The 13000-nt window shown below is 40.4% G+C and overlaps 1 protein-coding gene across 4 annotated transcripts in view; it reads left to right on the forward strand.

Moving 5' to 3' along the window:
- Positions 1–13000, forward strand: part of PLCE1 (phospholipase C epsilon 1) — a 372153-nt gene that overhangs the window by 40441 nt on the left and 318712 nt on the right. For all 4 annotated transcript variants that reach the window (XM_086378753.1, XM_086378751.1, XM_086378754.1 and 1 more), the window contains exon 2: positions 2598–4155. In XM_086378753.1, the coding sequence (XP_086234879.1) occupies positions 2953–4155 (1203 nt within the window). In that variant the 5' untranslated portion in view covers positions 2598–2952. The remainder of the gene's footprint in view (positions 1–2597; positions 4156–13000) is intronic.

The raw sequence follows: 13000 nt of genomic DNA on the forward strand, positions 1-13000 counted from the left end.
AAGAGTTCTCTAGTCTTTCCCATTCTATTGTTTTCCTCTATTTCTTTGCACTGATCGCTGAGGAAGGCTTTCTGATCTCTCCTTGCTATTCTTTGGAACTCTGCATTCAGATGCTTATATCTTCCCTTTTCTCCTTTGCTTTTCATTTCTCTTCTTTTCACAGCTATTTGTAAAGCCTCCTCAGACAGCCATTTTGCTTTTTTGCATTTCTTTTCCATGGGGATGGTCTTGATCCCTTCTCCTATACAATGTCATGAACCTCTGTCCATACTTCATCAGGCATTCTACCTATCAGATCTAGTCCCTTAAATCTATTTCTCACTTCCACTGTATAATCATAAGGGATTTGATTTAGGTCATACCTGAATGGTCTAGTGGTTTTCCCTACTTTCTTCAGTTTAAGTCTGAATTTGGCAATAAGGAGTTCATGATCTGAGCCACAGTCATCTCCCAGTCTTGCTTTTGCTGACTGTATAGTGCTTCTCCATCTCTGGCTGCAAATAATATGATCAGTCTGATTTAGATGTTAACCATCTGGTGATGTCCATGTGTAGAGTCTTCTCTTGTGTTGTTGGAAGAGGGTGTTTGCTATGACTAGTGCATTTTCTTGGCAAAACTCTATTAGCCTTTGCCCTGCTTCATTCCGTACTCCAAGGCCAAATTTGCCTGTTACTCCAGGTGTTTCTTGACTTCCTAGTTTTGCATTCCAGTCCCCTATAATGAAAAGGACATCTTTTTTGGGTGTTAGTTCTAAAAGGTCTTGTAGGTCTTCATAGAACCATTCAACTTCAGCTTCTTTAGCATTACTGGTTGGGGCATAGGCTTGGATTACCATGATATTGAATGGATTGCCTTGGAAATGAACAGAGATCATTCTGTCGTTTTTGAGGTTGCCTCCAAGTACTGCATTTCGGACTCTTTTGTTGACCATGATGGCTACACCATTTCTTCTGAGGGATTCCTGCCTGCAGTAGTAGATATAATGGTCATCTTAGTTAAATTCACCCATTCCAGTCCATTTTAGTTTGCTGATTCCTAGAATGTCGATGTTCACTCTTGCCATTTCCTGTTTGACCACTTCCAATTTGCCTTGATTCATGGACCTGACATTCCAGGTTCCTATGCAATATTGCTCTTTACAGCATCAGACCTTGCTTCTATCACCAGTCACATCCACAACTGGGTATTGTTTTTGCTTTGGCTCTAACCCTTCATTCTTTCTGGGGTTATTTCTCCACTGATCTCCAGTAGCATATTGGGCACATACTGACTTGGGGAGTTCCTCTTTAAGTATCCTATCATTTTGCCTTTTCATACTGTTCATGGGGTTCTCAAGGCAAGAAAACTGAAGTGGTTTGCCATTCCCTTCTCCAGTGGACTACATTCTCAATTAGTTATTTAAAATGTAAGAAAAATTGTATTTATCTACATATTTAACATTTTTCATACTCTGTTTCTTTTTGTAGATCCAGATTTCTATCTAGCATATTTCTTCTACCTAAAGGACTTTCTTACCATTTCTTATTTTAGTGAGCCTTTTTTTTTTTTTTTTGACTGCATGGCTTGTGGGATCTTAGTTTCCCAACCAGGGATTGAACCCATGCCCCTTCAGTGGAAAGATGGATTCCTAATCACTGGACCTTCAGGAAAGTCCCTTTTTATCTTTGTTATATGTAAGTTTACTCTTGATGAATTCTTTCAGCTTTTCTATGTCTAAAAGTCTTTATTTCATTTTGTTTTCAAAAAATATTTTTGTTGGGTATAGAATTCTAATTTGGCAACCCACTCCAGTATTCTAGCCTGCAGAATCCTGTGGACAGAGGAGCCTGGTGGGGTGCTATCTATCAGGTCGCACAGAGTCAGACATGACTGAAGCGACTTAACGTGCATTGCATGCATTGTAGAAGAAAATGGCAACCCACTCCAGTATTTTTGCTTGGAGAATCCCAGAGACAGAGGATCCTGGTGGGCTGCTGTCTGTGGGGTTGCACAGAGTCAGACATGACTGAAGTGGCTTAGCAGCAGCAGCATATATATATATATATTTTTTAAGTTTTTTTTTAATAAACTTTTTTTTTATTTTTTAATAAACTAAATTGGCTTGCCTTATTCCTAATGAGAAGCCTGCTAGCGTCCCTATGTTTTCTCCACTCTACTTTATGTGTCTTCCTGCTCTAATTTCCTTGGCTTTATTGAAGTCTCAACTTCTTTTTAAATTAGACACACTGTTTGGTTTCATCTGAGTCCCTCCTCCTCCCCAGTAGCCTAAAAACTCAAAAGGTATAAGCTAGGGCATTTATAGAACTCACCTTATTTATTTATTCTTCTTTCTGGAATTACTATTCTATGTTGCCTGTTATTCAGTATCTCAAAACGATTATTTCATTATTTTTTCTGACTTTTTTCAGTTGTTTAAGGAAGAAGGATAAACCTGATCTCTGTTATTCTGTACTGGCTGGAAACAGAAGTTTGAAATATTGAATAAAAAAAATAAGTACTTAAAACCAACTTCTGATTCATATTTTGCAGTAGCTTAGAATTATGAGGTCATTTTTAAAAATTTGTTTAGTGTTTGACATTATCTCTTTTTCTTACAGGATACATTCAAACTGGATTTTTAAATCATTGTAAGCCAGTGATGGATCAGAAGTTACAGAATGCAATGCCGAATAAAAGTCTCCGAAAGAATTGCTTCAAAGAACCGAAGAAAGAAAATTGATCTATTTCCTTAATACCTTGATCTAGAAAAACATACTGCACATGGTAGGAACTGATAACTGGGAAAGTTTATTTTGGTCTTAATATACCTAAATGAGAGGAACTGGTCACTTTGTTTCTCAGAGGGCTTATACACCTGAGATTATGTTAAAAACCAGTAGTTTCATTAACATCTTGACATGATCACAGGAGAGGAGAAACAGAGTGCTAGCTGAAACCCTGCACCCGGTCAAGATGACTTCTGAAGAAATGGCAGGTTCTGTTCTCAGACCTGTGAGTCAGAGAAAAGTGATCTCTGCTCAGTCAACTGTAGATGAAAGTAATGATAAGGTCTCGGGCATCAGTGTTCCGAAGTCTCATCCTGTCAGGCAGAGTGGGGAGACTTCTCATACCATCTCGCAACCGACCAAACTTACAGAAGAATCTTCTGGAAGCAACGCGCCCCAGATTTTCTCAGTAGCAAGGGAGAAAATAACCAGTGACGAGAACAGTAATGAAAAGTGCTGGGAGAAAAGCATGCCAGATTCTGTGAAAAACCTTAACATTAACTGCAACAGCATATTGAAAAACCATCAGCACGGCCCTCCTCAGAGCCAGTTTTATGAAACGTGCAATTCTATCACAGAGGAAGGTCTGTGTTTGGAAACTGGAATCCCTTCTTCACTGGAAGGAAAGGTGTTCCCTGGAATTCAACTGGAAATAGACACATCTCCCATGGGCATGAGTCCATTAGGAACTCAGTCGGCCATCATAGAGACAAGCAGGGCACACCCTGAAAGCAACATGGCAGTGTTTCACTTGCGTTACGAAGTTGACAGAAGAATGTCAGACAGTTTCTGTCCCCTGTCAGATAACTTGATTTTGGATGATTGTGGAAACTGTGTACTACCTGCCGTTGGTGAGGAACAAGAGAAAAATTACATGGCATATACTTGCAAACTGATGGAATTGACAAATAACTGTGACAATAAGAATAGGCAGCTGCAGTGTGATCATTGTGACCCCTTGAATGACAAATACTTGTGCTTTGAAGGCGCTTGCCCAAAGGCCAATGTGGTATGTTCAAGTGACAGCTTTTGCAGGGAAGATTTTACTGACAGTCCACCTGCCAAGACCTTTCTGAGCCATTTTGAGGACTTCCCCGATAATTGTGAAGAGGTAGAAGAAGAATTGTTCAAAAATAAAAAGGAGCGGTCTGCTTGGTTAGTGAGGAGATTTTGCAAAAATGACAAGGAAGTTAAGAAATCTGTGTTTACTGGGACAAGGGCAATTGTGAGAACTTTGCCTTCTGGTCACATTGGACTGGAGGCTTTGAGTTACATTGATCAGAAGAAAAATGGTCTCTTATTGCCTCCTGGGAGAGTCATGGAACGGCTGTCAACAGTGGTGGTTAGGCAAGATGGTTCCCAAGGTCTGTCAGAAGCCCAGTGGTATCCGGTAAGAGTTAAAGTTTCTTTTAATCCATTTTTCAAAGTTGGTTTTTTAAAACTCGAAATCTCCATTGTCTTAATTCATGGGAAATGTTCAGTTCTGGCCAGTGATTCTTAGGGGAAGCATTTATAGTTACTGGAAATTAGTAGACCTAACAGATACTGGAATTGATACCTGTCAAGACTGAGTTAATTCCACAGCAACATAAGTCACAAAATACACGTAAATATGCGCTCAGAGAAGTTAGGGAGAGTCCCTGATTACTGTATGCGGGCTTATAAAACAGAAACTCCTGGGAGTGGGAAGATGGTTTTGTCAACTGATTATTCAGCTGTATCCTTCAGAGATACATCTGTCCTCTTCTGCCATGGAGTTCATCATTGTTTTTAGGTTGCAAGGCTTAAAAGAACTTAAATCTCATTTTCTCTGTTCAATTCCTCTAGCCAGTGTTTCCTGTTTCTTCCCTCTTAACCCTTTTTATGCCGTGGCCTCTTTGGCTATTTGGTGAAGTCTTTGGGTTGAGAAGAACACTTTTAAATGCATCAAATGAAATACAAAGGATCATAAAGGACACAGATTATGTGGATAGACATATATCAAGATATTTTTGAAATTGTAATATAGGAGGATACTTCTTTATTAACACACTAAATAATGGCAGCTAATGATGAGATAACTACCATAACTTCCAGGTAGTGAAGAATGTTAGTAGGGAATGGTTTACCTGGGATTTTCCCAGTTTTAGCACTGCAAGTCCCATGTTCTGGGAAGCCGCTCAGTCTTGGACAAACCAAGACAAACGAATTAATTAGTTACCTTAGTTGTAAATACTATTTTAGAGTCTCTTCCATGACTATAATATATGGCAATATCTGTGATTTCTATTGGTGACAAAATCACAGGTACTGCTAGTGTTACTGAAGTTTGTTGCTTACATTCATAATGGGAGGAAATGCTAAACTTCTATTTGAGGTTAATAAAAGAACTTTTTCTCATCCAAATTTCTGGACTCTCTGAGTTCTATCCATAGTTCCCCCTCTTTAAGATTCCTGCTCTGGAAACGCACACAAGTAGTTGCCCACTCTTGGACCTGATCTTGGCATCAGAAGCCAGCACCATGTGTTCTCTTGTGTTTGTTTGTTTTTTTTCCTTCTGTGGCTAAGTAGCCCTACTTCCTTCAACTGATGTTAGTGGAGAAGCTGTTTCTATAACTTTTGCATTCCAGTTTTACACAATTCCTTAAAACCTGGTCCTAAAAATAAACCCAATCTAAAAGAACATCCTTTTATTGAACTATGACTAGCATATTTTTATTTTCATCATCATCAATTGTGGGAACTAATATTTATTGTGAATTTACATATGCTAGGCACTGGACTGAATAACTTACACACTTCATTTCATGAAATCATCTCAACTACCTTCTGATGTGGTCTGATTATTCATCCCATTGTATCATTAAGAAAACAGAAGGTCAAGGAAATTCTATACCTTCAGTTCAGTTCAGTGCAGTTGCTCAGTTGTGTCTGACTCATCCATGCCCCATGGATTGTGGCATGCCAGGCCTCCCTCTCCATCACCAACTCCCGGAGCTTGTTCAAACTCATGTCCATTGAGTTGGTAATGCCATCCAGCCATCTCATCCTCTCTTGTCCCCTTCTCCTCCTGCCTTCAATCTTTCCCAGCATCAGGGTCTTTTCTAAAGAGTCAGTTCTTTGCATCAGGTGGCCAAAATGTTGGAGTTTCAGCTTTAGCATCAGTCCCTCCCATGAATATTCAGGACTGATTTCCTTTAGAATGGACTGGTTGGATCTCCTTGCAGTCCAAGCGACTCTCAAGTCTTCTCCAACACCACAGTTCAAAAGCATCAATTCTTCGGCGCTCAGCTTTCTTTATAGTCCAACTCTCATATCCATACATGACCACTGGAAAAACCATAGCTTTGACTAGACAGACCTTGGTTGAAAAATAATGTCTCTGATGTTTAATATGCTGTCTAGGTTGGTCATAACTTTTCTTCCAAGGAGCAAGCATCTTTTAATTTCATGGCTGCAGTCACCATCTGCAGTGATTTTGGAGCCCAAGAAAATAAAGTCAGCCACTGTTTCCACTGTTTCTCCATCTATTTGCCGTGAAGTGATGGGACCGGATGCCATGATCTTCATTTTTTGAATGTTGAGTTTTAAGCCAGCTTTTTCACTCTCTTCTTTCACTTTCTTCAAGAGGCTCTTTAGTTCCTCTTCACTTTCTGCCATAAGGGTGGTGTCATCTGCATATCTGAGGTTATTGATATTTCTCTGGGCAGTGAACACTGTGTGTAATGACCATGACAGACCCAGTGAAAACCAAATCATCTATCACTAATATTCATGCCCACAAGCATTCAAAACAGAAAAATAGAGCTGTGCAGAACAACAAGGGAATTCAATATATACTGATCAAGAAAGATGTTCAAGAAGATAACAAATGAAAAAAATATAAAGCACAAGTTTCCAACCATCTTCTATTGAGGTATAATGCACACATCATTTTAAAGTGTACAAATCCGTGCTTTTTAGTACAGTCACAAGATGGTGCACCCCTCACAACTATCTAATTCCAAAATAATTTTAACACCTCAAAAAGAAACTCCTGGGGCTTTCCTGATGGCTCAGTCGTAAAGAATCTGCCTGCCAATGAAGGAGACATGGGTTCAATCCCTGATCTGAGAAGATCCCACGTACTGAAGAGTAGCTAAGCCCATGCACCACAATTGTTGAGCCTGTGCCCTAGAGCCCAGGAACCACAACTTCTGAAGCCCCCGCACCCTAGAGTCTGGGTTGCACAGCAAGAGAAGCCACTGCAAAGACAGGCCTGCATACCACAGCTACAGAGTACCCCTGCTCACCGTGATTAGAAAAAAAGCCCAAGCAGCGATGAAGACCCAGCACAGCCAAAAATAAAGATAAATAAGTAAATAAGAAACCTCTTAACCATTAGTGACCACTCTCTATTCCTCCCCTTCCCCTGGCGACCACTAATCTGCTTTTGGTCCCTGTGGATTGCCAATTCTGGACATTTCCTACAAGATCTGACTTCTTGTGACTGGATTCTTTCACCTAGCATCATGTTTTCCAGGCTCATCCATGTCATGACATATATCAGAACTATATTCTTTTTTATGAGCAAATAATATTCTTCTATATGGATGTACCAGATTTACTCATCCATTCATCAGTTAAAGGACGATGGGTTGTTTCCACTTTGGGGCTGTTATGAATGATGCTGCTATGAATGTTCCTGGACAAGTTTTAGAGTGAACATATATTTTCATTCCTCCTGGTAAGATACTTAGGAGTGGGATTATTGGGTCATATGGTAATGTCATGTTTAACATCTTGGGGAAGGAACAAAATGTTTTCTAAAACCACTGCTCCATTTTATATTCTCAGTAGTAATACATGAGAATTCCAGTGTCTCCACATCCTCACCAACACTTGATACTATTCATTTCATTTATGAAAGCTATCTCAGTGGGTGTGACCTGGTAATTCATTGTGGTTTCAATTTGCATTTCCTTAATAACTAACGATGTTGAAAAGTTTTCCATTTCCTTGTTGGCCGTTTATATATCGTCTTTGGAGAAATATCAATTCAGATCCTTTCCCCATTAACGAAAATGGATTTTTTTTGCCTATTTACTGTTGCATTGCAAGGCTTCTTCATATATTCTTACCAGATACATGATTTGCAAATATATTCTGTTGGTATGCTTTTGCCTTTTTGATACTGTGCACTGATGCTCAGAACATTTTAATTCTGATGAAGTCAACAGTTTACCTACTTTTTTTCCTTTGGTTGCTTGTGCTTTTAGTGTCATATGTAAGAAATGATTTCCTAATTCATGAAGACTTACACCTATGTTTCCTTCCCGGATTTTAATAGTCTTTGCTGTTGTTGCTGTTCAGCCGTTGTGTCTGGCTCTTGGCAACCCCATGGATTGCAGCACGCCAGGCTTCCCTGTCCTTCACTACCTCCCAGAGTTTGCTCACACTCATGTCCATTGAGTCAGTGATGCCATCCAGCCATGTCATCCTCTGTCATCTCGTTTTCCTCCTACCCTCAATCTTTTCCAGCATCAGGGTCTTTTCCAGCGAGTCAGCTCTTCACATCAGGTGGCCAAAGTATTGGAGCTTCAGCCTCAACATCAGTCCTTCCAGTGAATATTCAGGGATGATTTCCTTTAGCATTGACTGGTTTGATCTTGCTGTCCAAGGGACTCTTGAGAGTCTTCTCCAGCACCACAGTTCAAAAGCATCAATTCTTTGGCACTCAGCCTTCTTTATGTTCCAACTCTCACATCTGCACATGACTACTGGCAAAACTATAGCTTTGACTATATGAAACTTTGTTGGCAAAGTGATGTCTCTGCTTTTTAATACAATGTCTAGGTTTGTCATAGCTTTTCTTCCAAGGAGGCAAGTGTCTTTTAATGTCATGGCTGTAGTCACTGTCTGCAGTGATTTTGAAGCCCAGAAAAATAAAATCTCCCACTGTTTCCATTCTTTCCCCAGTAATTTGCCGTGAAGTGATGGGACCAGATGCCGTGATCTTAGTTTTTTGAATGTTGAGTTTTAAGCCAGCTTTTTCACTCTCCTCGTTTACCTGCATCAAGAGGCTCTTTAGTTCCTCTTCACTGTCTGCCATTAAAGTGGTATCATCTGCATACCTGAGGTTGTTGCTATTTCTCCAGGCAATCTTGATTTCCAGCTTGTGATTCATCCAGCCTGGCATTTCACCTGATGTACTTTGCATAGAAGTTAAAGAAGCAGGGTGACAGTATACAGCCTTGATGTACTCCTTTCCGAAATTTAACCAGTCTGTTGTTCCATGTCCAGTTCTAACTGTTTCTTCTTGACTTGCATACAGTTTTCTCAGGAGGCAGGCAAGGTGGTCTGGTATTCACGTCTCTTTAAGAATTTTCCAGTTTGTTGTGATCCACATAGTCAAAAGCTTTAGCACAGTCAATGAAGCAGAAGTAGATGATTTCCTGCAATTGTCTTGCTTTTTCTATGATCCAATGGATTTTTGCAATTTGATCTCTGGTTCCTCTGCCTTTTCCAAATCCAGTTTGTACATTTGTGAATTTTCAGTTCACGTACTGTTGAAGCCTAGCTTGAAGGATTTCGAGCATTTCTTTGAAAGCATGTGAAATGAGCACAGTTGTACGGTAGTTTGAACATTCTTTGGCGTTGCCCTTCTTTGGGATTGAAATGAAAACGGACATTTCCCAGTCCTGTGGCAATTGCTGAGTTTTCCAAATTTGCTGGCATATCGAGTGCAGCACATTAATGGCATCATCTTTTAGGATATGAACTAGCTCAGCTGGAATTCCATCACCTCCACTAGGTTTGTTTGTAGTAATGCTTCTTAAGGCCCACTTGACTTCACACTCCAAGGTGTCTAGCTCTAGGTGAGTGACAACACCATCGTGGTTATCCTGGTCACTAAGACCTTTTTTTATACAGTTCTTCCATGTATTCTTGCCACCTCTTCTTAGTATCTTCTGCTTCTGTTAGGTCCTTGCCATTTCTGTCCTTTATTGTGCCCATCTTTGCATGAAATGTTCCCTTGGTTTCTCTAATTTTCTTGAAAAGATCTCTAGTCTTTCCCATTGTATTGTTTTCCTCTATTTCTTTGCATTGTTCACTTAAGAAGGCTTTCTTATCTCTCCTTGCTACTTTTTGGAACTCTGTACTCAGCTGGGTGTATCTTTTCCTTTCTTCTTTGCCTTTCATTTCTCTTCTTTTCTCAGCTATTGGTAAGGCCTCTTCAGACAACCATTTTGCCTCCTGACATTTCTTTTTCTTTGGGATGTTTTTGGTCACCACCACCTGTACAATGTTACGAACTTCTGTCCATAGTTCTTCAGGCAGTGTGTCTATCAGATCTAATCTCTTGAATCTCTTTGTCACTTCCATGGTATAATTATGAGGGTTTTGATTTAGGTCACACCTGAATGGCCTAGTGGCTTTCCCTACTTTCTTCAATATAAGTCCAAATTTGGCAATAAGGAGCTCATGATCTGAGCCACAGTCAGCTCTGGGTCTTGTTTTTGCTGACTGTATAGAGCTTCTCCATCTTCAGCCACAAAGAATATAATCAGTCTGATTTCGGTGGACCATCTGGTGACCTCGATGTGTAGAGTTGTGTCTTGTGTTGTTGGCAGAGGATGTTTGTTATGACCAGTGTGGTCTCTTGGCAAAACTCTGTTAGCCTTTTCCCTGCTTCATTTTATATGCTCCAAGGCCTCACTTGCCTATTACTCCAGGTGTCTCTTGACTGCCTAATTTTGCATTACAGTCCCCTGTGATGAAAAGGACATCCTTTTTTTTTTTTTTTTTGGTGTTAGTTCTAGAAGGTCTTGTATGTCTTCATAGAACTGTTCAACTTCATTCTCTTTGTCATTAGTGGCTGAGGCATAGACTTGAGTTACTGTGATGTTGAATGGTTTTCCTTGGAAATGAACCGAGATCATTCTGTCATATTTGAGATTGCACCCAAGTACTGCATTTCAGATTCTCTTGTTGACTATGAGGGCTACTTCATTTCTTCTAAGGGAATCTTGCCCATAGTCTTAATGTCTTACTTTCAGATCTTTGATCCATTTTCAGTCTATGTTCGTATGTGGTGTGTGAGTCAGGGGTCAAAACTCATTGGTGTGCTTGTGGATACCTTCCTGCTCCAGCAGCATTTATTGAAAAGACTAGTGTTTCCCTGCCAGATTTTTTCAGCACTCTGTTTGGTTGATAATCAGTTAACTATTAATGTGAGGGCTTATTTGTGGACTCTCAGTTTTATTCCACTGATTCCTATAGTATCCACATGCCAGTACCACCTAGTCTTGATTACTGTGGCTTTGTAGCAAGTTTTGAAATTGGGAAATGTGAGTCCTCTAACACTATTCTTCTCTTTCGAGACTGTCTTGGCATGCTTCCCTACAAAGGTTAGGATAACCTAGTCAATTTTTGCAGAGAAGGATTCTGATAGGGACTGCGTTGAACCTAGTTTGCTGTGGGTGGTATTCAGTTCACTTCGGTCGCTCAGTCGTCTCTGACTCTTTGTGAGCCCGTGGACTTCAGCACATCAGGATTCTCTGTCCATCACCAACTCCCGAAGTTTACTCAAACTCATGTCCATTGAGTTGGTCATGCCACCCAAAACTCTTATCCACTGTCATCCCCCTCTCCTCCCGCCTACAATCTTTTATAGAATCAGGATCTTTTCAAATGAGTTAGTTCTTTGTATCAGGTGGCCAAAGTATTGAAGTTTCAGCTTCAACATCAGTCCTTCCAATGAATATTCAGGACTGATATCCTTTAGGATGAACTGGTTGGATCTCCTTGTAGTCCAAGGGACTGTCAAGAGTCTTCTCCAACACCACAACTCAAAAGCATAAATTCTTTGGCACTCAGCTTCTTTATATTCCAACTCTCAATCCATACATGACTACTGGAAAAACCATAGTTTTGACTAGACAGACCTTTGTTGGCAAAGTAATGTCTCTGCTTTTTTACTATGCTGTCTAGGTTGGTCATAACTTTTCTTCCAAGAGCAAGCGTTTTTTAATTTCATGGCTGCAATCACCGTCTGCAGTGATTTTGGAGCCCCCCAAAATAAAATCTGTCACTGTTTCCATTGTTTCCCCATCTAATTGCCATGAATTGATGGGATCAGATGCCATGGTCTTAGTTTTCTGAATGTTGAGTTTTAAGCCAACGTTTTTCACTCTTCTCTTTCACTTTCATCAAAAGACTCTTTATCTTCTTTGCTTTCTGCTGTAAGTGGGCTGTCATCTACCTATCTGAGGTTATGGATATTTCTCAGGGCAGTCTTGATTCCAGCTTGTGCTTCATCCAGCCCAGCATTTTGCATGATGTACTCTGCATAGAAGTAAATAAACAGGGTGACAGTATACAGCCTTGACATCCTCCTCTCCCAATTTGGAACCAGTCCATTGTTCCATGTCCAGTTCTAATTGTTGCTTCAGAGTCTCAAGGAAATTCTGTACCTTACCCAAACTTACTCAGCTAGTAATAGGTATAACTAGGATTGCAACCCAGGAAATTAACACTCTTAATTTCTCAAGATCTAGAAAAATATAAAATTTGATTAAGCTTTTAAAGTAACAAAATAATTTTGTTCTTTTCAGTGTCTGTTGATTTGAGTGGCTCCACTCATTGATGCATGTGGTATCTCACATTTGCATCAGAGTTGTGTGTTCAACAGTGTGGCTCTAACCCTGCTTATGTTTTAGAATCAGTGTCCAGGTTCCACCCCAGACTCTCTGAAGCAGAACCACTGGGGTAGGGCACAGCATCAGTATTTTTTTCCAAGTTTTCTCCAGGTGGTTCTATGATTCTATGGAGTTGAGAACCACTGACGAGGAGCTTAAACTAAGATTTTTGTGTTTTGGTCAGGACATTTCAGGAATATTTGCTCTTCTGTAAATTCCCTGGTGGCTCAGTGGTAAAGAACTCGCTTGCCAATGCAGGAGATGCAGGTTCAATCCTTGGGTCAGGAAAATCCTCTAGAGAAGGAAATGGCAATCCACTCCAGTGTTCTTGCCCAGGAAATCCCATGGACAGAGGAGCTTGGCGGGCACGGGGTAGCAACAGAGTCGAACACAACTTAGCGACTGAACAACAATAACAAACTCCTTAACCTGGCTCCAGCTCTCAGGAGTGTCAGGGCTGTCCTAGGGGCCTGCCTGAACAATGCCAGCCTGGAGGCCCTTCTGTCTATACATTTGATGGGCAGTTCAACCCAGCAAGTGTCAGGGAGTTTGGTTTTGAATCTTCACCTGGTTCCT

This window comes from Bos grunniens, chromosome 26 (genome assembly GCF_055505025.1).
Source record: "Bos grunniens cultivar Pamir isolate PY7600 chromosome 26, Bosgru_T2T1.0, whole genome shotgun sequence".
Lineage (NCBI taxonomy): Eukaryota > Metazoa > Chordata > Mammalia > Artiodactyla > Bovidae > Bos > Bos grunniens.